Raw genomic sequence first — 26,310 nt, forward strand, 5'->3', positions numbered from 1 at the left:
ATAATTGTATGGAATGCGATGCCCATACTCGTCGGTGAATAAAAGATTTTATTTATTTTGCCGTTTGGCCCTAAGCCCAATATTCACGGAGATACGGATGTTTAAAGTTTTGGATCACTTTCAATATGAAAATGCTCTCGTAATCTGATTAGTGTAGCAAACATGACTCAGCGTAAAGAAAAATTACACAAGTGTGCACACTAATTGAAACTGATATATCAGCAATGGCTATCTATGTACGTCTATATTGCATATAATAAATAGTTGAACGGACGGAATAAAAAAAAAAATAAAACTAAATAAAATAATAAAAATTAAGCATCAAGTACTGAGATCGATTCCCAAGTAAATTACAAGTGAGGCAGTTTTTTTATTTTTTTGAATGTACTTATCACTATAAGTTACTGAGAATTAATTTTACTGGCTCCAAAAAAATATATTTACATTCTTTATACAATATTCTGCAGTTATCGTGTAAAAATGAAAAATTGCAAACAGGAAACGACAAAAAAAAAACACATTGCAAATTGCCTGTCAGTTTCAAACGTCCAAATGAATGTATATTCGAAAGGAAAGAGTAGTCGATTCGGGAGTATTTGGACACTAATATTTTATGAGAAAAATTGTGGTCTGCCAAAAGTTGTGGCACTAAAAGCTACTTAATCTATCAATGTTGCGAAGTGAAAACCTAAACAAACGAAGAAAACGGCATTTTTGTGGAATTTGCGTTTGGCAAGAGCCTTTATTTGTATTTATTTGTACTTGAGTGGCACTTTGAAAAGTATAGTTGACGTTTCGAAACGCCGACTGTTGGAGCATTGAAAACGCATTGTATTTTTAAGTGCCGGTGTAAATATTAAAAAGCCATCAGACCGTTTTTTCACGAAAGTTATTTCAGAGTATCAAACAACAGCTTTGTCCAATGAATATACTATACGAAAAGAAGTAAACTTTCTTTAAATTGGCCGAGAAAATCTTCCTCTAGGTGTTATATTTTATACAAAAGTATATGTGCAAGGATCGCCCTATAAGAAAAATAATTTTCTTGATTTTGAGAACACGAGCGTGAAAAATGAGAAGATGGGTACTTTTATAATTTCGTTGAAGCAGTTAAATTTCAAATTTTGGACTGCCATGCGAGTATTATTAAGTAAAAACATCATACTTTTAACAACTCATACGTACAGTCCCAGTTAAAGTACGTAAAATCGGCATGATCGTTTTTACATTTGTATATAGGTATACTGGGTATCACGAAACGCCACCATTAAATAGAGCAGTAAACGTAGCGGAGGCTTACATTAGAGTCTGTAACAGAGAAGCAGAATGAAAAGAAAACCTATACAAGTTGCCATAGTAATGAAATTGTAAACAAGTGTGGATGGATGCAACCATTGAAATTCAAGTATATAGATACCTACCTACCATTTAGTCACCTGCTATCACCGATAAATGAGCAGAAGTATATGTATAGATTGCTGGCTTTTTTTTGCGTAGCTGAAAACAATCATTAATCGGCATATTTTATCTCTGTTATCGTCATGCGCACCTTTTTTCATACAAGCTGAGTCAGGTAAGTGACATTCAGCATCATCATTCATGTTTCACTGTAATTTTTATGCCATTGACTAGCAATGATACACCTCATGGGTTGTAACTCAATTTTTGTTGAATGATATTTTATCAATTAAAGAAACAATAACACTGTTTCCGGATAGTGAAAAGACCACCTCAATATATCTGCACCAAAAATAAAAAGCCAGATGTTTAAAAAGTATTTTAATTTTAGTTATGTGAAACACTTCATTTTTGTGTCATTTCCTGATTGTCTTTCTATCGTTTATTATAAAAAAAGAAAAAAAAAAAAAAAAATGTCTTCGTTTAGTTTGTCTGTCAATATAAATTATTTTCATACCATCATTTAAAATGAGGATAATTTTTTATTGCAAATAAAATACTAAAATAACATACCACAGGCAGTTTCTATTTCATCAAGTATTTAATAAAACTATGATTCTTTCTATTAGAGCTTAATTAGTATAAATAATTACAAATAATATCAAATACTAACAAAGTACATGAGTTTGTTGGCATTATCAAGATTAATAGTTATATATATGTATAGTAAGTTCAACAAATTAAAAGTTTTAAAAATTAAAGGTCGTCAAACGACAATACTTAAATCATTACATAACATGTGAATTTTAAATGAGTTAACACTATCCATCACACATTCTGTTATAACATATGTACACGATACTCTCTCAATATAGAGTCTGAACTGATTAAGGCTCCTGGCTGATTGCAAGTATTTTTCTGCAATGTACAACATTTTTACTTTTCGTACTACACGTTTCCTTGAATACTTTTTACTTTTTTACTCTTGGCTCTATAATGCTATGCCAAATAATATGCGAAAAACGAATGGACGTACATATTGATGTCAATGTAACGTAATTGTTTTATTTTTAAAAAATTATATGAAATTACTCGAAACTAGTGATATTGTGCAAGTAGTTTTATGCAGGTTTGTACGGTAAAAAAATGTGAAGACTGAAAAAAACTTTTGAAAAAAGACTATCAAAAATCAAATAATAAACGTTTTACAGGATAAATCTGTTATTGGATAAATAATTAAACGTATATGTACAAATGTTTCTTAAATAGTTATAGTAGCATAGAGTGTTAACAAATTCTACTCGTGACTTAGCACGATAAATCTCGTATCTGAGAGTGCCTTTATACTTAATTTTGAAGTAAGATTTTTTATAGGCACGAAAAATGATTTATTTCTTTGTAGTTTTTTTTTTGTTCTTCATTTGTATTAAATGCACAATTCCACTGGCCATTTTGTAGACTAACAGGGTACTTGCGAATCCCCAGACAGTTTGGTTTTAAAAAATTACAAAATCAAACCTGTACCAAGGCAGTATGTACACAAGTGTTACAGTGGACACTGAATTCATGGATAAAAAATTCAGTAAACATACGCCAGCTTTTGTGCCACAACACCTCTCGCTCTAGTGTATTTGTGCAGCTAAACCGTTTTTCTCCGGAGAGAGAGAAAAAGAAACAGTCACACCATTATCTCTCATAAACAGACAAATTGACTATTGACTCTTGAGCTCCTTGCCAATACTGTAAGACACAATTTTGTTCCAGTCAATTTTGGTTCTCATGACTGGCAATTGTCGGCGCAGTGCCTTGAACGTCGTGTCCGACATCGTCTGGTAATTTGCCGAGATGGCAGTCTGATAGTCGTTTTCCGACTCGAGAACAAGGCGTATCAATTCTTTAGCCGTCTGCTTTTCAGAGGATATCGACAGGCTCTCCTTGACCTCTTTGCTGCTCACGAGCTGGACGTTACCGTCTTCGTAGTAATGAACCTGCACCTTGAGGCTACCCTTTAACTCGGCAACGCCAGAGCTCGTGCTGAAGTTGACCGTCCATACGGAGCGCCAGCGACCGTTCCAAAAGTTTTTCGGCTGAAACTGGTGATCCTCTATGCAAGCCGTCAGGGTAATGTTGTCTGCCAGAAGAAAAGAACCACAAGTAAATAACTAGCAACAACAACAGCGAGCCCGAGCAGTGTGGTAAGTGCACCACTCACTTAAACGACTAAACACGAAACAAAACAAAACAAAAGAAAATAGTTACAACAACCCACCTGCTGACTGGCTCTTGCCGAAGACGGAGCAGGCTCCGTGCCGGTAGTGGTTCTGCGTGTAAGCAAATATTTCGTCCTGGAGGGCCAGCCTCCAGGGTTCAGCTGTCACGTCTGGCTCGTAGGGCTCATAGTCCTGTGCCTCCTTCCTCAAATGGTCGTACTTGAAGGACTGCTTGCTCCGGGGATCGTAGAACCTCTGGTTGCCCAGATCGTTGTACTCGGTTATGAGGACGGGCCACTCGCTGCCTTCGATCTATGAAAAACGACAATAACAATAACAACAATGGCAACTAATAAATGCAGTTATAGGTTTAGGCTATATTGTATATGTATGTAAGTGTACAGTCATCGCGAACGGTACTTAAAAAAATATAGATAGGTATATGTGGGTAAATAGGCGGAGGTGTGAGGGGGCGTAGGAGAAATGGGTGACGATGATGATAACGATATGATATGGTTACCCCGTATACCTTGGTGGATATGAGCTGGTCCTTGTTGTACTGGGCAAAGGCCGCGGAGGCGTCCTCCTTGAGGAGGGTGTCGTTGTTGAGGAGTACCCGGACATCGTTGAAGACCTCGTTGAACTCACCCGGTGGCGAGTGCTGGATAAAGTCCGAGACGATCCGGACCTTCTCCTGGTCGGAAACCACGACTGTGTCCGCCATGTTGCGCGACCGTGTCGTCTGAATCAGTCTGATATGTCAGCTAAAGCTGCGACGAGCAACAAGCGGAGCGCCGAGCGCGAGGAGAGCACTAGGTATTTTAATAATAATAATAAAGAGCGGCGGCGGTGGCGGCGACGGAGATAGCAGTAGCCTAAATGTGTATAGGCAGTGCTCGGCTCTCCTCGGCTCTCCTCGGCAATGTAAACTCTCCCTTCTTTTTCCTTTTACCAGCTCTCTTCCACACACACACATCAGCGACTGTAATATATATATATATATATATGTGCTCGAGCACTCGACCGGGAAATAATCCGAGCTTTTCTCCTTTTTGAATTGCAGTTTGGACATTGCGAGGATTGTGACAGGTGGGCAGGTGAAGGTAGAGCCCACCACCAGCCATGGGGGAATCCGGCGAGGAATTCCTGGGGCCCTCGAGCTTACTCATCTCGTGTTCCTGCGACATAGGTTATTACAAAATGCAATTTACCTACTTAATCGTTATTTTTTTTGTTTTTCCATTAGACATTTAAGTACATTGTTAACAAGAAATCTAAAATAAAAAAGCACGTGGTGGTAACGCCGATTGGTTATAGATCCAAGGGAGCGGCTGGTCGTGTCGAAGCTCGAGCGCAGCGACCTCGAGGACCGGTACCTGCGTCTGCTGGAGCAGGCCCAAGCGCTCAAGAAGCTATCCAACAGCCAGGAGGACAAGATCAAGCGGCTCGCGACGAAACTCATGAGGTTCGGCGCGAGTCCGTCGGGGCGGCCGTCCAGTTGCGGAGACAGGTTCGACGTATGCGACGGGCGGGACAGGCTCTCCCTCCTCGAGGCCGAAAATTCAAAGGTCGGTCGCGCACACGACTTTTGTTTTTTAATTAATTTCCTTACTAATGTTAATGCTTTGTCCCAAAACAAATATCGGAAAAGTGCCTAAATACAAGTATCTCAGAAATGTTTTTTCTTTTCATACATATTGTCATACATGTATTTGCTACTATACTTATATGAAATTTCTCCGATGACATTATTTTTTTTTTTTTTAAACTATACAAAGTTGCAATACAACAAACAAGTACACCTCGTAGCGTCACTTTTAAATGCCAGGACTATTCGCGGATAAAGAATCAAAGAATTTTTAATCTCTGATACATCTCACTGTTTTCCCCCAGTAAATTCGATAAGTATAGGGCATTCAGTTGCCGAACCGTGCAAAATAACATCTCCCTCGAATTTTCAGCTGAGGAGTAAAGTCTGCCTCCTTAGAAATCAGCTGATGAACCAGAAGATATTTGCGGGCTCGCCGTCGTCTCGGCAGGCGCGCCGAGCCTCGCTGCCTCTCGGCTCCACGTCCGGACCTGCGTACGTCACAGTATACATCCACGTAAAAAAGCGTCTCGCACTCTCGTACCGACCCAACGAATACAATCGAAGCAACAATTATCGTTGCGCCCGCGTTAACAAACACTTCAAGACAGAGTTTTAAATAACACATTATCTGTCCTCGTATGTAAATACGTCTTGCTCACGGTACGCGAGTGTACAACATATATAGTTTGCGGTGCACTTGAGCATTTTTAGTTACAGGACCTGTCGGAGCGACACCAGCCGGCTGAAAGCCGTGGCACCACCACCACCGGGTACTGGGCCGGCATCGTCCTGCCGGTGCGGGAGCGCGCGGGCCGTATCGACGATCACCGACGAGAACGACCTGCAAAACTACTCGCTGAAAATACAAGTAATATTTCGTCGGTCATTCCGATACAAGCGGGAGGGAGTACACAATATGTGTATATGTACACGCGTAGACTTTAAACTGCGAATGCCGCAGGACATGGAGGTCGAGAAGAGGGAGCTGCTGACGCGCATCGCCGAGCTCGAGCTCGAGTTGGCGGGCCTGACCTCGGGGAATCGGCGCGAGAGGGTGGCCGAGAACGTCGAGCACATACGGCTCTGGCGGCAGATGAAGCGCCAAGGGGAGAAACTCGCGGCCGCCCTGGCTGCCAACGAGGTGCTCGGCAAGCAGGTCTCCCAGCTCAAGCGCAACCTCGACGACAGCTCCAAGTGAGTATATTATACCTGTTGTACGCCTGTGCCGATCGGGAGACTTTTGTATGGAGGGGGAAAAAAAAAAAAAAAAAAAAAAAACAGGAGCAGGGATCGGGTGAGCGCGGCTCTGGCAGCCGAGAGGAGCCAGCTGGCCGAGCGGGACGCGAGCACGACGAGGCTGGAGGAGTCGGAGCTTCACCTGCGCGAGCGGGACGACAGGATAGCCGATCTCGTGAAGGAGGTCGGGATCCTCCAGCAGCACAATCGCGAGCTGCTCGAGCTTAGCTCCAAGTTCGCCAAGGTCGAGCGGGAGAACGCCGACCTGAAGCGCAAGGTGGCCGAGCAGCTGGCGGACCACCAGGCGCTCAGGGACGCCCTCAGCCACGAGAAGGCGGGCGCGGACGCTCTGCAGGCGGCCAACGACCAATTGCTCGTCAAGCTGCACGATCTGCAGAAAAACATCGACCTCATGACCATACAGCTCATGGTGAGTCCGACAACTGCCGCGTTTCATCATGCACCCTTGATAGTATACCTATTTTTTGTACCACGTATAGGAAAAAACGGGGCGAATTTTTACACCTTTCGCGTGGCTAACACTCTACAACATTTTAAGAACATTTCTGATGGATCAATTGACATAAGATAATCTTGGATGTGTATTCACCCGTAATGTTTTTACAGCAATATTAAAAACCACTCGTAAGCTGTTTTTTGTCTCACAGCATTAAGTTACGGTTAATATTTATATTGACGAAAAAGTCTTCTATACCTGTAAAAGTTCGCCTTATTTTCCCTTACGGAGCACAACTGATTTTGTACTTGGAATAGAAATACGTCCTCGAACATTCAAGAGTATTGGGAATAAATGCCCCGTAGTATGGGACAGTGTCCCACGTTTTTCCAAATAATCTGAAATCTAAAGAGCAAACGATCCTGGTTACCGATTCACTGCAATCTTTGCACCCATTTGGTGTGTACTTGTCATGTAATGTAACAAATACACGACGATTGCGCGAAAATTGCCGATATTCCCGATACTCTCGATTAGCCGGACGGTAGCCGAACAATCGACTCCTGGTGAAACGTAGTCCGTGGAATTCTGTTACCTAGGCGCAAAATGAAAAGTGCAACAGGGCGGCGATGTCGAGAAAACCGGGCAAGAGAGCGAGCAACGAGTCGATCGAGGAGCCGGCCCCGGACCCGACCAAGAAATCGGCCCCATCGGGCGACAGGGCCGAGGCTCCTAAACCCACGAGGTTCGGAGGGGAGGAAAAAGGTATTCAAACGAGCGACACGGCGCGCCAGTCGAAAAGCACAGAGAGCCAAACTGACCGGCCAATTATGCCAATTAGCGCGACTAAATTGAGCGACGAGGGTAGGAGCGCCAGCACCGACGACGTCGAGAACAACAACATCCATAAGGGCAACGGTAGGAGCAGCTTGTCCCGCGAGGGGATGCTCAAGCTACTGGAGCAAGTGCAGATCAGCACACCCCTCGAGTCCCAGAACGCGACGATCATGAGGCACGGGGCCTCGCTCACCTTCACCATCCCCAACAGGCAGACGAGCAAGGCCTCGACCCTCGAGACCTTTTTGTTCGGCGACGCGTCCTTCTGACACACCATCCGGGGCTACGATCACCGAGAAAAACTTTTTTAGCCAATGTGCCAGGGGGGACGGCAATTGAAGTGCCCTTCCAAGTAAAGTTGCATTAGATGCACTTGCCATTATGACATGTACGTTTATAACATATATTGCCACACTGCCACAGAACCGAGTACAAATTATAAGGAAAGACCACCATGTGCGTTGTTTTCAAACCTGTACGTATACAATAAACAATGATTGTGATAAATCTCAAGTTCAACGTCAAACAATACAAGATAATATATATTTATTATGCTGATGATGAACGCGCGTCAATTCATTTTTGTGTACATATACATAATATTTATATAGTATTAGGTGTACTCGATAAATAGGAGCATAATTTATACACTCGTGATTTTTATAGCCAACCGTATTATATACACATATGTAAGATTGAGAAATAAATTTATGTGGAAAATATTTGGTGCGTGTGTTATTTGGCCCGTCGTCGGTCGGAAATGAACTTACGAGGGGAGGTGGGGGGCAGAAGGCAATAATTGTAAAATAGCGGTGCCAATAATAATCGAGAGCCTGGAAAGATAAGATATTCGTGCGGACGGGAGACGCGGAGATATAGAGAGGAGAGAGAACGTTATAGAGCATCATTGATGTACCTATTATTAGACCGAGCGGCTGTGCAGGCTACGCGACGGAGAGAAAAAAAAAAAAAAAAAGAAAAGAAAAAGCAATTCTCTCTCTCTCTCTCTTTGTCTTTCTCTATATGTGTGTAGACACAAGTGTACCTACATGTATATAATATGTACAAAAGAGAGACGAATGTGGTGCGAAGGGAGATGAAACGAGCGGTGCCGATGGTGGTTGGGGGGGGGGGAATCCTTTTTTGCTTATTAGGCTGGCCAGGGCAGGTAGAGAGAGAGAGAGAGAGAGAAAGAGCGAATGGCGAAACAACAGTAGCGACGCTAAGCGGAGCCTCTGAACCGGCGAAACTTGTGTGTACACGGGGCGCTCGTTGTCGAGCAAGCGCGAGCGAGCGATCGCCAAATATAAATCCGCATCCGGATTGCGATGATCGGCAATCGGCGATTACGGCGTGTATATAGCGCTATACCGGGGGGGCGAGAGAGGGATGGGAGGGAGGGAGGAAAGGGGTAGGGGCGGCGCGCACACGCCTCCCTTGCTGGCGTCGCGGCGGCCGCCTATTGCGCTAGGTAGTCAGTTCTCTTTCACGAGCTCCGAACTCGTCCGAAAACTCCCGTGGCCCAGCCGGTCTTGGCGTTAACAAACTTCCACCAGCAGCTTTGTTTTTTTGTTTTTTTCGCGTGCTCGCCATCATCTCCCCGCATCCCAAATAAACCAGTGCTTCGGTCGGCGATACCGCATCGATCATCCATCGATCCATTGAGGGCTTTACGCTCGGCACTGCCCCCTCCCCATTGCGCGCCTCTTTCGCAAGCGCAACGACGAGCAAGCCGATCGTGCAGTCACGCCTTCAGGTAATTTTTTTTCTCATCACCCGCGCGGAAAGACCATCAGCGTTACACGTACCTGCTACTACGACCAAATCTGTGCACCTATATATCTACTTACCGATACAACTAGTACCCTAAACAAACAAACAAACGGAAGTGATCAACGATACTTACTTGTCCAACGAAGAAGTATCGTCAGTGGTGGTGATGGTGGTGGTGGTGGTGGTGGTGGTGTGTCGTGCTTCGCTAGTAAAACGCCCTTTATTCTCCCCTTTGCCTGCAGTGTCGGTCCTATACGGCAGCGCTTCCCCGAATACCCTACGACCGATCTTACACTCGTTAGCAGCCTAACCGTCCCTGCCTACCTATGTACTAACCGACTCGATTAAAAATAGAGGAGAGAGAGAGAGAGAGAGATCTATAGCTGGTTCTCTTTTTTATGCATTCTACTTGCGCCCGCAAGCGCTGGAATCGATAGCTTGCCGATTCCTTAAACGCCGTGCCGATCTTGGCCACGAATTTACCTCCGCCGCCAACTACCCGCTTTAAAACAACACAAAAGCATCACGAGCACGTACAATCATATATATATGTTTTAAACGGAGTAACACAAATTGTTGGGGTATCGGAGTTACCGATAATTCGGACGTTTACGCGCGTAGGTACAAGCCAAAGTTGTAAATAGCGCAACAAGTTTCTCGCGGGTATTTGTCACTGTGTCACCGTAGCGTTTTATTAATACCCGCTCCTTGGGATTTTTTTCTTTGAAGACGATGGCGATACAAAGATTAAATTTCCGGCAAAGTGAAGTTCAGCAGCCCGAGAGGCGTTTTCAAGGTGATTTCATCGTGAAATAGATGTTCCATTTTCCTGACACACTTTTCGTTGCTTGCTCGCGCGCTCGCGCATACACCCATCATCTGCCACGCTACATGTATATACATACACACGCACACATAACATAGTCCGAGGGAGTATATATATTCCTCTGCGGCGTGTATAGGTGTATTATGCTGGTCGCGACACCGCCGTTTCGGTTGCTGCTCTAGCACTTGGGAAGGTCGCATTTTTTCGGAAAACTCACCTACTTATACGTACCGCCGCGCAATCTCATTTTCGCTTCTGCCGTCCCTTGACTCTCTTCCCGTAAATGATTGCGAATCGCACAATTTCATTGGCTCGATCGAATTTTCGTTTTTGGCCGTTGCAAAAACGATCGCAAACGACAGACGGGCCACCTGCTTTTTCCTCTTCCGAGCGATTCTTTCGAAACTCGGTTGTATACTTGATGAATAAAGTGCAATGAGCATCGAAAGCGATCTAATTAAAGACGCGTGGCCGAATAAAAAAATGCGGCCAACTGTCGGGTTCTGCAGCGGCTCGTCAGGCAATCTCCAGCTCCAAAATAGATTTTGCCTAAAACTTTGCCGCGTCGAGATTTATGTTTGGATTTACGATTCCCCCTCTCTCTCTTTTCTTTTTTCTCAATCATATTGTACATTGACGTGTGGGTGTGTGCCTGTGTACCTTGTGCTCTTTTTTATCCCTCACTCTCTTTTCTGTGTATTTGGGTGTGCTTCGTTACTGCACGAATTTAATGCAAATTGAAACAGATGGCCGTCATCGTAATTGAGCTGAAAACCAAGTATTTCAGTACTACCTCTCTATACCTCTCGTTGTAGTATTTTTATGGAAAAGATGCGTTTACGTGCTATACGACCACTCGTTCATCTGATTTATATTTGACATAAATCGGTGTGTTCGTGCAAAAGTCCAACATAATTTATCACCGAGGTTTAGTTAATACTTTCCTTTTTCCTTCATTTTTTGTTTCTTTTAATTCTATTATGAATGAAAATCACAAAATTACAACACAAATACATCATAAATTATAGTAGTAGGAATTTGGGGCCAATAGTTTAACGAAGTGAATTTATTTAAAAATATGCTCTACATTCAGACTTGGATACTTTAATGATGTATATCATTTTAAGGCAATTATATTCGTGCATATTTTTACAGTAAATAACTTGACTTTTTATTTTTTCGATTGTGCGTACTCATCGTGTGTACCCCGGAATAACCACCCCCTACAGTTTGTGTGTTAAAATGAATTTAAAACAAAATATATGTGTGTGAGTTCTTGATCGATTTTTATGAAAATTATAAGCATACATCGTTGACAAATGATTTTATTTTTTACTCAGGTATTTAGAATAATGAGGACATAACACACCATTATGGCTGATAAATTTCAAAAAGAAGGTGAAAATGAAGAAATTACTTTTTTTTTTTTTAAATTCAAGTGTCAGTTGATCGTTGCAATTGCACAAATATCATCATCTTTTTATGGTTGTTAACTTAACACGCACACACAATTGTCAAAAGTAAAGTAATGGAAACTTAAGGAGGCTTGGGCGATTTTGAATTAAATGTTGGCTAGGTCTGAAATTCAGAGATTATATAGATAAAGTTTGCTAGATTTTTTTAGGAAAACAAAATAGGTAGGTCAACACATTTATTTTCGAGAAAATCGCTTGTGAAAATTCGTCATTTTAACACGCAACCTTACGGAACCCGAAATTCAATAGACTACCGTACCGCAATAAAAAGCTGTGGGCCCACACATTAAATTGGTACATGTACTTGAAAGTATAAAGAATCTATTATTTAAAAAAAAGAATAGGATCAACACGTTAAATTTTGAGAAAATAGCGAGGAAAACATCGAACATGAGAATTGTTTTGTTCAGATACTGTAAGTGCGCATGCGCTGTACATTCATAAACATACAAGCATGAAAATTTAAGTCAAACACAAGTATAGGTATATAATAGCAGATGAGAGCAAGAGAGTACAGTGCTGTCAGCTTTATCGTGGCAGGGCCGTCGTCTTTACACAAGGTACCTCGGGAAAACTAATAAATTTTTTAATATCGATTTTCCCAATGACTTTTCCGCGTATTATTGCTATTTTGTTCACACATGTGTATAATCAAAATGATTATAAAAAAAATATTACAAAGAATCATTTGTATGACAAGTACCCCACAGGGGCCCTTCAATAGATACGACACCAAACGCCCAAGCCTCCTTAAGTATAGAAATATATTAAAAAAGGAAAAATTCTTTTACATCAAATATAATTGCATTCAAAACTAAATAATAAAGTTTCGGTGTTTTTAGGATTGTTTGCACATAGAATTGACATTTTTGCATCGTTACAACTTATTTAATTAATAGATTGCAATTGTATTCGAATTTGTTCTTTTATTATTCGGGTCAAAAAAAAACAAAAAATTTATATGCTCTCAAAAATACGTATACCTACTATTTGAGTTTAATGATTTCCTGTACCAATAAGTGCGTTTATGTGCGATGATGTAATAGATCTACAATTTGGTGTATGATTTATGTCAGCATACGCCGGGTATAAGTAAAAACACATAAAGTTACGGTTACTACATTTAGCAATGCGGAGCAATATCGGAACATGTGAAAAATTCCATGGTCATTTCGTATGGCCAAGGTATACAGATGAAATAAAAAGCCGACTAGAAATGACGTTCTTTTTTAACTTCTCGTTACCAATGAGGAAGTAAAAATTGTATAAGTATCGTTCAAGGGACGTGTTTTTACAAATCATGTATACACATGCGAACAAAGTTCTTTGATTTTTCTTTCAATCAAATGAGTTGTACTTAATCGAGAAAGAAAGAAAAATCGTCTCCGAGTGTTGATAGTTGGTCTCAAAATCATCTACACATTATACATGCACATGATCGAGCTTTAGATTGTCGATGTTTTTTAAAATTTATTAGTTGCAACCAATTAAGAAAAAAAAAGCATGTTACTTTGAAATCACTCGTATATACTCCACGTTTGTATTAAAACACTTGCAACGATCAACCGGCAACAATGAAAAAAAAGAGATTCATCAAACACACGAAGAGGAAAAAAAAAAAAAAACACACTTTTTCCCACAGAGTTAAGCCACGGCGTGAAGAGCGAAAGACTGCTCGCTACGGAGAGAATCACAACGCGGACTTCCCTGAAAACCCTAGGGGTAAGTAAAAAATAACAATTAATAAGTACTCGTTTGCTCGATGACCGATCGAAGGTAGACACGCGCGACGACACCAATTACATGGCCAAGCCACGCTGAGGTTTCGGAATAAGGTGGCGCGTTACAAGTGTATGACGATTTGCCTCTAAAGATATGATAACAAATCACCTCCCCCCCCGGGGGGGGGGTAATGGTTACGGTATTATTTACGCGCTTGGATGTTTTATTGGACGCCGCACGCGGCGCAGCGTAAATCTGATCGCTGGCAGCGGATAAACGTATACAATATGGCACACGGACCCGCACTAGTCACGATCACGGATATATAGTACAAGTGCTCCGCTTCTTAGAGAGAGAAGAAGATGAAGAAGGAGAAGAAAAAAGGTGTATAAAAATCCAAATGTATACGTGAATTATTCGATGTTTGTTGTTCCGGGTCGCACACGTGTATATACATTTGGATTATGTACAAAAGCGATTCTAAAACAATTAGCAGCAGAGTTGGAGTATTTCGAGAGGGAAATAAGTATATATCGTTGGCTAAGTACAACCTACCTAAGCTTGTATATTATATACCACGTACATGCACACGAAGCAAGTGCATCATAAACTTGTCGCAGTTGGCGTAGGTATGCATGTGTATTGTATACGTACCTGTAAGCATTCTTCGATAAATCAGCCTCTCGCCGGCAGGTTGGGGTAAAAAAAAGAAAAAAAAAAAAAAAACCGTTTTGGCACGGGGGCCACACGTTATCCATTAAGCTAAATGGCCACGCGTATACCTGTCGATGATACTCCGATCTCGGGCTCGATTTGCCCGCGAAAGACGCGCTGAGCCCGCTAATGAGCCGCTATTAAAATTAAAGCCAACGAAATTAGTTCAAGGCCCCTTCCCCCAAGCACATGTAGGTATAAAAGGTATATACATATATATACGTGGGGGAATAAACGCGCCGAGAGAGTATAGAGTGGAAATAAGTACATTCCGTTGGGCCGATTACGTAAAACGGAGGGCGCGCGCGTTGACGATCGCCCCAAAGATCGGTATATGACATTGACAAAGTAAAAGTGGACGTGTTTAGCCCTGATGCAGCGAGGCATATCGTTGGAGAAATTTTCCACACCGCGGCTCTCCGAGAGCGTAAAGGCGGAGGAGGAGGCTTAACGTATATACAATATACAAGACAACGAGCATCAGGGGTTGTTGCTCGCTTGACTCGTTTGCGCCGGGATGAATCAGAAGACATACAGAGGCTGGTGGACCGCACATCTCTTTAGAGTGAGAGAGGGAGCACATTATAATGTATCCGAGTATATATAGGAGATTGTAGGTAGTTATAGGTAGGTGGACGTGGGTATACATACCTATACTTGGGTGTCGAAGAGAAAGAGGGGTATAGCTATTTTTGGTGAGCAGGAAGAAGGAGGCTGAGCACACAGCATGCGCCACGCGGCCGAGCCGTAAGACGACGGCAGTCAGTACCAGTGCAGTGTAGTAGGTACATATATGTAGTACCTACACGGAGATGGAGTGAGTGAGAGAGAGAGAGAGAGATTTCGGTGGCAAGCGACTTTTGGCCATCCGGTGGCATCCGCAGTCTGGTCCGGCGCTCGAAAGAACCAAGTGTATTATCGGGCACAAGCTCGAAAGCTCGCCCCGAGGGAAGTTAGTGATGTGTCCCCCTGCCAGTTCATCTCTTTTTTTCCAAGCTCGGCCGAGGGAACCGCCGATTTAGTGTGAAATATTTATCACGAGAAGGGTCGTGCGGTGCAACGGGCCGTTATTATTCGTACGGAGGAGTACGGCCGATTAAAGATAGCCATACCCGCTCTCTCTCTCTGAATTATATGCTCGCGCGCCGGATATAACACGCTCTCCCCGAGCTTGCACGCGAACGATCCTCGGAACTACCGAACTATACGTGTTTGTCGTGTGTTATAATGAGCACCAAGGCAGAAAAAGGGTAGCGTGTGATGAAAAACCACGGGCCGGGGGAGCTTATGATTATTACCATAAAATGCGAAAACGAGTGACAATCGAGGGAGAAGCCGGCGATTGTGGCGGGCATCGCCAGCTGATTGACCACCAGCAGTCGGGCGAGGTGGCGCTCCCCATTTCGGTCTATTTCGGTCGGGCCCATCGGCGCCAATAATCAAACGTACGACTACAAGTACAGCGTCGCCCTGCACCTCCGACATAGAACCCAAATCTCGGAGAGCCGTGTGATGTTCAACTTTAAATTCCGGTTCAAACTGAAGAAGCGTGGGGACGAGAGGAGTAGTAGTAGTAGGAGGCATCAGAGATCGTAAAACAAAAAAACAAAAAAACAAAATAACAAAAGAGAGGCATGTCCTTTTGCAGGATAACGGGCAAGAGTCGGGGCTTGCCCAAGCCGCATTACTTTCCCCTGTTGCCACCGATAAGTCCCGCGGACGCCAAGCGCTTCTGCAAGATAACCGGCAAGTCGTACGGGCTGCCGAGCCACCACTACATACCCGTGACCCTCGGCCCCCCCAAGAAGAAGAAAAAGGAGCCGGTACTCGCGATCGGCGGCGCCAATTGGAAGCGGCACGCCGTCATCGAGGACTTTCGGTACGTCGTGCCGATACTGAGCGGGCCCGGCGAGCAGCAGGAGGCCCTCAGGTGTCTCCTCGACTCAAAGACCGTGCCAGGAGAGGCCGAGGGGATACAGGAAGGAGGGAGCTACGTGTACCCGGTGGAGGAGCGCCGGTGCAGCCTCGTGTTCCCAGCGAGGCTCGAGGCGGCGGTGAGGGACGGGGACGTGGACGGGGTCGAGGTGTCAGAGAACTGCGACGCGATCCGGCTGCGGCTGAGGAAGGGCCGGAGAACCGTGTCGGTCGGCTGCCGGGAGCTAAGCGCCGATGCCCGGGAGCTCGCGGAGCTGTACGAGGGCTCGGGCCCGAGCGAGCGCAAGACCAAGCGCCGGAGGAGGACGGCGACGAAGCGCCGGGGCGCGGGCATAAGCGACGCGAGGAGCGTCTTCGAGGCGAAGGAGCGCGCCGCCGACGAGGAGGAGCTCCAGCTGGAGAAGCAGCTCGAGCTGAGGAGCGCGGCCCACGAGGAGCGCAAGCGCCGCAAGAAGCGCAAGCCCAAGCTCGAGGAGGAGGAGGAGGAGGCGAGCGAGCCCACCTTCGGCCACATCGTCCAGACACCCGCGGGTGGCTTGGAGTTCGTCCAACAACAACAGGAGGAGGAGGAGGAGGAGAGCGGGGGCAGTGCTGCCGCGATACCGGGCCAACTGGTGGAGAGCGAGAACGGGCCGGTGGTGTTTATGCCGGGCGAGCTGCTCGACACCCCGAACGGGCCGCACTTTGTCCCGGGTCGGCTGCACGAGAGCAGCGAGCACGGCCTGGTCTTCTCGCCCGGGCAAATCGTCGAGACGGACCAGGGCCCGCGCTACGTCGCCCCCGACCTCACCGACACCCCCGAGGGCGGCGAGGAGTTCTCCGTCCAGGGGCTACGGCTCCTCCTGCCACCACCGCCCCGAAGATCCTCGGGGTCCCGCCGCCCCGGCAGCTACAGCTCCCCCGGCGAGGAGGACGACGACAACAACAACGACCACATTGACCAAGACGGGGACGACGAGCTGAGGTGGTTGTCCGACGCGGGCCTCGTGGCCGCCGAGCAGCTCGGCTTCCGGGGCGGCGTGGCCCTCCGGATGGGCCAACTCATGTCGATACTCGCCATGCTGGCCAACAGGGTCGTCGCGGGCCAAGAGTTCCGAGCCATCACCGCCGCTGGGGCCACCCTAAAAACAGGGGAGGAGGAAGGTGGTCGTGGTCAGGAGCAGCGGGGACGTAGGCGACGAAGGTCCCGGGAGCAGCGGGAGGCGGCGGTGGCGGGCGGACCCGATTGGGCCGAGGACGTGCTCAGGTCGACCCTGGCTACGGCCGTGGCCGCCCTCCTCGACAGGCGGCTCCTCTTCGCCGCGGAGCACGCACGACCAACCGCCAACGGGTGCGACCCCGAGGAGGCGGCGAGCGTCTTCGCCGCGATAGTCGAGGCCCTGCGCGTCTTCTTCGCGTACCATTCCAAGACCCCGGAGCGGCACGTCGACGAGGTCCTGGCCGTGGTGCTGCTCGACAGCAACAGAACGGCCCTCGCCGAGGAGGCGGCCGCCGAGGTGTTGGCCGCCGGCGGCACGAGGGTCAAGGGGCCCAAGTCACGGCTGAGGATCCGCCGGTTGCGCAACGATTTGATCCTCGAGAGACTGGTGGGCATCATCCTCGAGAGCGAGGAGGAGGAGCGCGCGGCCGAGCTGCTCGACTCGTTGCGCATGGTCACCGGGAGCGACGATCCCGAGCTGACGGGCCGGCTCCTGGCCAAGGTGTCGGAGGCCGCGGCCCGCAGTGGGGGCGAAGGGGCCGCCGGGGCCATCGTGAGGGCGGTCCGCGAGTACAGCGAGTCGAGGCTCGAGCAGCTCGCCCAGGGCAGCCAGACGGTACGCGAGCTGCTCCTCGAGGCGGCCGATCTCGCCGGGGCCCTCGGCCTCTACTCCACCGTCGAGAGCCTCCTGAGCATCGTCGAGGACGACAAGTCGACCCGCGCCCTCGCCAGCGACAAGGTCTCCCTGGGCATACTCAAGCGGCTCGTCGTGATGCGCAAACTCGCGGCCGACCCCGGGAGCGACCTTTACCTGCGGGCCCTGGTGCGCGAGAGCGCGGCTCTCATGTCCGAGCAATCGGAGGATCGGCGAGAGAGCGCGAGCTTGAGCAGCAGTAGGAGCAGCAGCGGGAGGGCGGGGGGTCGGAGGAGGAGGCCGCAGGCGGCGCTGATGATAGTGAAGCAGGGGCTGCAGGTGGTGGTGCCGCGGGAGGCGGCGAGCTCGGTGCTGAGGGGCCGGATGGCGTATACCTTGGTCGACGACAGGGGGGTCCGGCGCTTTGAGCCACTGCACGTGCTGTCGGCCCTTGAGCTGAGCAGGCCGTTGGCCCACAGGTTCTCGGTGTACGGGTACGACGAGAGCGTGAGTTGTTCGGTCCTCGTGACGCCGAGCACGAGCCTCGAGAACTTGACGAGTCTCGAGGACAGGACGCTCGTCGACGGCTGGGAGAACACGCCTTGCTTCCGCCGGACGAGTGCTTTGCGCCACAACGCGGTTTGTCTTTTCTCTCTTCTCTTGTTGCCCTTGTTTCGAAATCTCAGTCGCTCCCTCATTTTGGATGTAGTAAATAAAATTAAATAAAATAAAATAAAAATGACGAGGGTTTTCCGTTGTTGCAGAAGTCGGAAAATTACATCGTGGTCAAGGATTACAGCGGCGAGGGCTTCGCCGTCGGCCTCGGGGACATCGTCGAGGCCATCGAGTACACCGCGGATGCCTCAAAGTAAGTTTTCCTCTTCCAACTTTTGGCAGGTGCCAACAATCTTCATCTCGGAAATCAGTCCCTCCGTTGGAACAAATGATGCTGCATATTATTGTTTGCACGTACGCGGGAGTAAACAAATGAAAAACGCGTAATGATAATAATAATAATAATAATAATGATAATAATAATAATGATAAAACACTTTGGGCGCGCGCTCTTGGAATGCGTATTTATATAATAAGGGGGATGGACACGAGTAGAGCGGCCGGCGCGGTGTATACTTATTTTTAACTGTAAGCACATGTTTTTGTCGAAACGCGCGAGACAAGAGTGAAAACTTGCCGTTTAAGCTATAAATGTAATTTAAAACCAGAGTGCAGGAACAATGATGATGATGATGATGGGCCTCGGTGTAAAAATAATCGAGGGCTAATTCGCGAAACACCCAATTGGGGATGAATCAACGAAAGAGGGGCTGTCCAGCGACGCGAGAGATGGACGGGCGGATTATATAGCTTGCATTTGTACTCGAGCCGCTTCCAGCGAATATCTATTTCGAGCTCGACAAACATCGGCCGCGGCGCGTGTCGCGACCCACCGAACGTGCACTTCTATGGAACACGATAATGATGATGATGATGATGATAATAAACATCGGTGCATTGTTCGATAAAAAGCTCTCGGGTTTTCACGAAAATTTGGTGAAATCGGGTTCCAGGGAGATGAGCTTCGACATCGGCGAGATCGAAGACCGGCTGGACAGTAGCGCCGCCCGGCACAAACTTTCGGTGCGGCCCCGGCGCAAACACGCCGACTCCCGAGCCACCCTCGTTAATTTGCAATCTTCCTCGAGGTACGTTTTTTTTTTTTTTTTTTTTTTTTTTTTTTTTTTTTTTTTTTTTCTTTGCTTGTGCGCAAAAAGGCATGGCTTTTCTATTTTTTCGTGCCGTTCGCTGGTCTGCTTTTGATGTCCCGGCGAGGCGATAAAAACAACAGCCGCCGGTCGCTTTATTTTCACTCGCCGAAAGCCGAAACAATATTTTCCTCTCTCGCAACGCGGATGTAAAAAAGGACTTTGTATATAGAGGGACCCTACGTATACATACATGTATAATATACGCTAACGCCTGTGCAAACGCTATATGTATAAATCGTTATGGTGTGGTTAAATGGGCGACCGGTTCGATTTACAGGATACTGGTGCGCAAGGCGGACGGCAAGGAGGGGTGGCTGCCCTCGTCGATCCTCATGCAGACGGCCCTCAGCGAGGACAGCCCCGGCGGAGGGGGACCCCATCGGCCGGAGGACTCGCGCTTCAGACGGGAGTGAGTATATATTTTTACTATACATATATGTATATACAAGTGAGCCCATAAATGTCCATCGAGCTTTTTGACGATACCCGTGACCACCACGTCGTTTCAGGGCCGTGATAAAAGAACTGGTCGAGACGGAGGAGGAGTTTGGCAGGGATCTGCAGGCAGTCGTCGAGCGTTACCTCAAGCCCCTCGACAATCCCGGCGTGCCGCGCGCCGTCAGCGACAACAAGGACGTCATTTTCACGAATCTCAAGCAAATCGCCGAGTTTCACAATACGTAAGTAGCCGCGTCGCGGACTATACCGACACTACCATCACACCTGTCACGCGTATGGGTGTACGCGGCACTTTATTCGCTTGAAACCAAAAACTTTTGAGGATTACTTACTCGTGACGACGAGCGATTGTTCATGCTAATACGGAGTGGATCTGTTGGCAAAACAACGCTCTTTTCGGACGCGATGGTCAACATTTTTGGATTTCAAAGTTTTACAAGTGCACGTGCGCTCGACGATGTGACTCGAAACACGAAAAACAAAAAGTTGGTTTTTCGAAACAATCGATACAAGCACACGCACAACAATCCATACTTACTCGATTACCAAAGTAAAACAAACCACAATATATTATAAATATCCACACGCACAATTACAACAACACGAGGAAATAAAAAAGTAAAATAAAAACAAAAGAACATTTTTTTTTGTATCTTGGATGCGATAAATTGTAATAACTGTGTAAGTTGTTAATTTTCTTGGTTTTGATTGTTTGATTAATTATCATCGTCCATGGTCATTTGGCTGTTAAAACTTGTTACTCGAAATAATATAGACAAACTTAATTATTAATAAATTAATATAGTGCATCCCTTAATCAGTCGTTAATCGTCATACATTACTCAGTTCATTGTCCTAAAAATGTACATGTGTTGACTTAACTGTGCAGCAAAAATCAGATGTAGTACTCACAGCACTTAACGATCGTTAGTTTTGCGTTTGTTTACCTTACTTACTCATTTATTTCAATAATAATAACAACAATAATAATAATAATAATAATAATAATAATAATGCTGTGCTCCACGTGTGAAGCCGATATAAATATACGTTACATGCGTATTATTCAGTGGTTCAAAATGACCGGGGTGTCTCACTGAAGTTGAATAATGTATAATTGTTGTGTGTGTTTGCGTCGACTTTTATGGCGATGGAGGCGCCATCAAAAGGGTTGTTTTGTAGCACGTAGGAGTGAAATAACCTTGACGTGACATTAATTTCGGCCTTACTTAGATCGTTTGGCAGGGTTTTGATCGAGGGTGTCAAGTACTATGCCGACCAGCCGCGTATGCTCGGCAAGACTTTTCTCAGATTGGTGAGTATCCTTTTTTTCTTGGCAATGCTTACTGTTTTTTTTTTTTTTTTTTTTTTTTCTCTCTCTCTCAAAAATTCAATGACACGAAACTTTTGTTAATTTTATTTTTAGTTCAACTCGATTTAGTTGCGTGCAAATGTACAATCTACCCGCGTAAATTAATTAGCTACTGTTTTCGCTCTGTTAAGGAACGAGACTTTGACAAACACGTTTCGTACTGCAAAGACGAGCCAGTCGCTCAAGAATTCCTTCAGTCGAACGATCAAGTTCGAGAATACTTTGAGGTAAATAAAAACCTTTGCCACTTGAAATAATGATAAAGTAGGTCGTTGTTGTTGTTGTTTTTTTTTTTTTTTTTTTTTTTTTTTTTTTTTTTTTCAAAATTTTCTTGGCAAGCAAACAAACCAAGCTTGATTATAATTCGAATTATAGTTGCACGAAAAGTGCGACAGCGCGAGCTCGTTGATTAAATAAAACTCGGCGAGTATATAAACCCAAGGTACATTAGAAGCGCAAAAGCGGAGGAAAGTCGGTGTTTGTGAATAACATTGCGACAAGACGAGATCATGGAGAAGAGAAAAAAAGAAATGCCGGATTGCATAACAGCTGCGGCGCATGGGCGACTGTCCAGGCACCGAAATAGCTTCGTTTATTTTAACATGGGAACATTTCCCGAGTTTTTTACTTGCACGAGTTTTCGTATCGTTTCGAGCTCAAAATACAAAAGCCGTTTCAACGTACTGTGGCGAAGAAAAAAAGAAAAAAAAATTAGTCGAGTGATTGAGACGCGATTAAAATTCCAAATGCGATAAAAAACGCACAAGGAGGAAGATAAAAAAAAAAAAAAAAAAAAAAAAAAGAAAAAAACAAATGAAATTCTTTTCCCCACAAGGAACCCGGGTGAAAATCAGTGTGGCGCTTACAAGCGGATTTTCCATTAGCTCGCGCGTTATAGTGGGTATCGTATATTTTTGGAGGGTCGGAGTGAATCCGAACGCGCTGATTGCGTTGATGACGCAACAGGAGAATAATTGAATCGAATTAGCGGCCGAGCACAATACGTGACGTGCGTATATGCAAAACACGTTAACAGCAACAATTATTGTGCCGGTTGTAATTAACACCGGCGATAAAACGGTGCATCAGGGCAAAAGCCAGGGTGGGAGAGACATATATAATGAGGCAAAAATAAGCAAGCCACTCGGGTCGGGGCGTAACGAGACAAAGAGTTCAGGTGTAATGTGTGCGGGAGGGGGAGAACTATTAGCAAAAAATTTAGTGAACGACGCTCGCGCGCAGCCACGGCTCGGAAATGAGTTTTCGTCCGCGCGGCCGGCATCAGCTAAGTCTCCGGCGGCCAAGATTATCCCTGGCCGAATTCCCTGCGCCGCCTCCCACCTCTCTCTCTCTCTCTCTCTCTCCTCTATCCGCGCTAAACTGCCGTGCTGTGACCATCGCCGCTGATGCTCTATCGCTTCTCTTTTATTTTTCACGAAATTGCAGTGGCGGCGAATGCCCCCCCGTTTTAAATAAAGTTACGAGAATAAGAGGATGGGACGGGAGGGTCTCCGCAATTGTCGATTGCGCGGAGAGGACACACCGCAAGCTCTTCCGTTGGCGCTGGACTACCGTGGCTCTATCAAATGATGTAGGTATATTGGGGTAGCGAGTATAGAAAGAAGGTGATGCGCGAGGAGGGACGAGAATAAGAGATACAGCGAGAGAGTAGGGGGGCCAGCTAGCCAGCGGCTAACTCTATATTCAAACGAACCGAACGTCGAAACGAGAATGAAGCCTGGTCCAGTCTGCGACAAGCGTCGCTGCCGCGCTACTACTCTCTCTTTCTCGACCCACACACCTACTCGGCGTTATCTCATCCGATCATCGGCTCCAACGTAATATAATAAATATAGCGTGCAGTTTGCACAGGTGTGTCACTACTTACTACTTATCTACCTATATATCTTTCTACGTGTGTCTCTGGTTATTGTGCTTCGGCGTGTATGTGACACACCGGCTCTTTTGGGCATTGGCCTCTCGCCGCCAGACCCGGCATCCCTTATACGTTCGCGCGTCGGTTCCCTTCTTCTTCTTCTTCTCACCCGCTATACATCTATACATATATACTTATACCCCACAGCTGCAAAAACTCACAAGTACGCAACATATATGTATACTTAATGAACGGTTTAACGCGTCGAGCTTTTTTTTTTTTTTTTTTTTTTTTTTTCGTGCGCGAGTCCATCCGAAAATACCAATATCGCGACGGGCCATTACGCGGCGTTATAAATAGGATTTCATATTCTATATGTTTTGAATCTATGCCAGGTTTGTTTGGGATACCTATAAGCCGGAGAGCAGGGGAAGGAGGGCCAGCGTCATCGGATTTTTTTTTTCTTTTTTTTCTCGCGGTGTGCCGGGAAAAAGAATTTTGCTCGCTCGTCTAATCAATAACAAACAACAACAACCACGACCACCGTGGGACAGCCGCAGATGCTTGGCACTCGTGTATTGTCTAGTGCGCGCATGGATTTTGAATCGTTCGTTCGAGATTCACATGCGTGATGTGTGTGTGTTTTTTTTTTAGGAGCTTAGTCATAAACTCGGGGACGACAAAAGTATTTCGGAACATCTGAAGCTACCGATACAGCGCATCAACGACTATCAGCTTTTGCTCAAGGTACCTTTTTATTGTTATGGTAACGCGTTTTTAGTCAACATTGCCGTGTTTGAACTGTACCTACTTGTCTTAATTTTTGATGAAATTCAGTTTAAATTTTTTTTTTTTTTTACATATATAGTAGTGCCAAGGTTTTGGTGTAAGAAAACAAAATTTCACTTTTAAAGTACATGGAAAAAAAAAAAAAAAAAAAGTTAAAGCAAATGATCATTCGGGTGACGGGCGAAAATCTAAACAAGTGGCCGTTGCTTATAGGAACTGGTAAAGTATTCGGCCCGTCTGGGGGAAGACTGCGACGACCTTCAGAAGGCCTTGGAGTTGATGCTTGGTATCCCACACCAGGCGACGGACAACAAGTTTATAAGTAACATCGAAGGATACAAGGGCAACATCCACAAACTTGGAAGGCTACTAACGCACGTTAGTCGCAGTTGCTTCATAGTTTTTTTTTTTTTTTTTTTTTTTTATCGCTTTTCGCGAGCCCCTCACCCCCCTCGTGTATAATTGTACATTTTCGCGTGTTGTGTGCGCGTAGGAGTGGTTCACCGTAACGGACAAGGAGGGCAAGAGCAAGGAGCGCTACCTGTTCCTCTTCAAGGCGCGAATCCTCGTTTGCAAAGTCAGGCGCATATCAGAGGACCGCTCGGTCTTTTTGCTCAAAGATATAATTCGGGTAAGTTTCATGAGTATCGTTCATTCGTGCACATAAATACATATACGATTTCTCGAGTTTTATGTGATAAAAACGTTTTAAAGGGTTCGACTTTGTACGGATCGCAAGCTTTTTTAGGGAGCTTGCGGGGGACACAATGTACAAAAAACTGAACAACATAACTATGCCAAAATTTACCGGTGCAAGAAGTGTTGTTTCAGTAAATCATCGAAAGTCCATAAATTGCTCCATCGTGTTGCAAACTTTTACGTTTTTTAGAATAAAATCGAAGCTTTATATCGATTATGGTCATTTTCCTTATATACAACAAATAGTAATACACATTGGGCATTGGGCGTTTCTCTAAAACTATCATTGTATTTCGAGTATTAAAAAATTAAAAAAATTGAATGCAATTGCAAAACTAATTTTTAGCTTATATAGTAAATTAATAAGGGTAAAAATATTATAACCCACCGTATCTAGTTGATTTTGCTGATTTAACTGAACATCGACAAAACTTAGCTAAAAATGCGTTTCTAAAAAGATACACACTCGTTAAACGTGCTCGAGCTGCCAAATATTCTATTTTTGCTTATTCTTTCCTGAATCTAAAATAAAATAAATAAAAACAGCTCAACTTTTTGCCAATACGACTGACGTCCCCCAAAATATGTACACAATAATACTTATTTATGAAATCGGTATGCATTTATTTAAGCATGAAAAAAAAAAAAAAAAAAAAAAAAATGATGCTCGTATACTGTAATATTTTGAACTAATATTTCTACTGGCCACGGCAGCTGCCGGAGGTCGAGGTGAAGGACCACCCGGAGGACCAGCGCACGTTCGAGCTACACCTGAAGCAGGGCACACCGGGAGTACAGCAGCAGGCGCCCGGCTACCCGATCACCCTCTCCGCCCACAAGGACCAGATCAAGACCGGCTGGCTCGAGGAGATCCGCCAACACGCCAGCGATGTCGTAGCTCTGGCCGAGCACGCCGCCGACGACCTACAGCTCACCGAGAGCCCCGAACAGACGGCACCCGGTGCCCACGTACAACAGATCGCAGGAATTAACAAGACCAAAGCGGAACAACAATCGGTCGACATGTCGCGCCGCACCTCCACGAGCCACGTCAGCGCCTCATCCAAGATCGTGGCCGAAGGTCAGTCGCTGGGCTTACCTTGTAATATGACACATGTATCTGTTTTCTCTTCTTTTCTTTGAATATACATCAAAAATATACGTAAATATCCGATCACTGGCAAGTCCAGTGACAATTTTTCATTCACTTTGATAAAAACAGAGTTCATTTTTCAATCGCTATACTTTTCATTTGCCTGCACGTTTTTTCCTTAAATATGTAAAAAAAAAAAAAAAAAAAAAAAAATTGTTTCCACTCGTTACAAACTAGAGACATTGATATT

At 45.4% G+C, this 26,310-nt stretch overlaps 4 protein-coding genes across 4 annotated transcripts in view; 3 read left to right on the forward strand and 1 right to left on the reverse strand.

Moving 5' to 3' along the window:
* Positions 1 to 1,963: 1,963 nt before the first annotated feature.
* Positions 1,964 to 4,453, reverse strand: cpa (F-actin-capping protein subunit alpha). The gene is made up of 3 exons (XM_014356961.2): positions 4,138 to 4,453; positions 3,668 to 3,920; positions 1,964 to 3,529 (listed from the first exon to the last, which is right to left on the reverse strand). Exons 1-3 carry the CDS (start codon positions 4,330 to 4,332, stop codon positions 3,111 to 3,113), a joined length of 867 nt encoding a protein of 288 aa, XP_014212447.2. The 5' UTR covers positions 4,333 to 4,453; the 3' UTR covers positions 1,964 to 3,110.
* LOC106642218 (uncharacterized) lies at positions 3,518 to 8,173 on the forward strand. The gene is made up of 8 exons (XM_014356921.2): positions 3,518 to 3,593; positions 4,672 to 4,797; positions 4,926 to 5,176; positions 5,570 to 5,691; positions 5,911 to 6,067; positions 6,161 to 6,393; positions 6,481 to 6,865; positions 7,492 to 8,173. The coding sequence occupies exons 2-8, from the start codon at positions 4,731 to 4,733 to the stop codon at positions 7,996 to 7,998; spliced, it is 1,722 nt and encodes a 573-aa protein (XP_014212407.2). The 5' UTR covers positions 3,518 to 3,593; positions 4,672 to 4,730; the 3' UTR covers positions 7,999 to 8,173.
* A 1,036-nt stretch (positions 8,174 to 9,209) lies between these two features.
* Obsc (Obscurin) overlaps positions 9,210 to 26,310 on the forward strand; it is a 41,398-nt gene continuing 24,297 nt past the window's right edge. The window contains exons 1-13 of the mRNA XM_089591177.1: positions 9,210 to 9,485; positions 11,669 to 11,726; positions 13,446 to 13,525; positions 18,771 to 18,874; positions 19,575 to 19,709; positions 20,050 to 20,181; positions 20,282 to 20,452; positions 21,465 to 21,546; positions 21,735 to 21,830; positions 24,134 to 24,226; positions 24,482 to 24,646; positions 24,762 to 24,899; positions 25,682 to 26,048. Coding sequence (XP_089447303.1) covers positions 11,702 to 11,726; positions 13,446 to 13,525; positions 18,771 to 18,874; positions 19,575 to 19,709; positions 20,050 to 20,181; positions 20,282 to 20,452; positions 21,465 to 21,546; positions 21,735 to 21,830; positions 24,134 to 24,226; positions 24,482 to 24,646; positions 24,762 to 24,899; positions 25,682 to 26,048 — 1,588 coding nt within the window. The 5' untranslated portion in view covers positions 9,210 to 9,485; positions 11,669 to 11,701. The remainder of the gene's footprint in view (positions 9,486 to 11,668; positions 11,727 to 13,445; positions 13,526 to 18,770; positions 18,875 to 19,574; positions 19,710 to 20,049; positions 20,182 to 20,281; positions 20,453 to 21,464; positions 21,547 to 21,734; positions 21,831 to 24,133; positions 24,227 to 24,481; positions 24,647 to 24,761; positions 24,900 to 25,681; positions 26,049 to 26,310) is intronic.
* LOC149375047 (uncharacterized) lies at positions 15,861 to 18,732 on the forward strand. The gene has a single exon (XM_089591631.1). The coding sequence runs from the start codon at positions 15,874 to 15,876 to the stop codon at positions 18,730 to 18,732; it is 2,859 nt and encodes a 952-aa protein (XP_089447757.1). The 5' UTR covers positions 15,861 to 15,873.

This window comes from Copidosoma floridanum, unplaced genomic scaffold (genome assembly GCF_036245765.1).
Source record: "Copidosoma floridanum isolate Cflo_tuat_1 unplaced genomic scaffold, Cflo_Japanese_pri ptg000013l, whole genome shotgun sequence".
Classification (NCBI taxonomy): domain Eukaryota; kingdom Metazoa; phylum Arthropoda; class Insecta; order Hymenoptera; family Encyrtidae; genus Copidosoma; species Copidosoma floridanum.

Excerpts from the sequence above, each read along its gene's own strand:
- cpa (XM_014356961.2), bottom strand. The coding sequence starts at position 4,332 with ATGGCGGACACAGTCGTGGTTTCCGACCAGGAGAAGGTCCGGATCGTC. Across the intron at positions 3,921-4,137 it reads ACCAGCTCATATCCACCAAG|ATCGAAGGCAGCGAGTGGCC; the intron begins GTATACGGGGTA and ends CGTTTTTCATAG. Across the intron at positions 3,530-3,667 it reads CGGCAAGAGCCAGTCAGCAG|ACAACATTACCCTGACGGCT; the intron begins GTGGGTTGTTGT and ends TTCTTCTGGCAG.
- LOC106642218 (XM_014356921.2), top strand. The coding sequence starts at position 4,731 with ATGGGGGAATCCGGCGAGGAATTCCTGGGGCCCTCGAGCTTACTCATC. Across the intron at positions 6,068-6,160 it reads ACTACTCGCTGAAAATACAA|GACATGGAGGTCGAGAAGAG; the intron begins GTAATATTTCGT and ends CGAATGCCGCAG. Across the intron at positions 6,394-6,480 it reads AACCTCGACGACAGCTCCAA|GAGCAGGGATCGGGTGAGCG; the intron begins GTGAGTATATTA and ends AAAAAAAAACAG.
- LOC149375047 (XM_089591631.1), top strand. The coding sequence starts at position 15,874 with ATGTCCTTTTGCAGGATAACGGGCAAGAGTCGGGGCTTGCCCAAGCCG.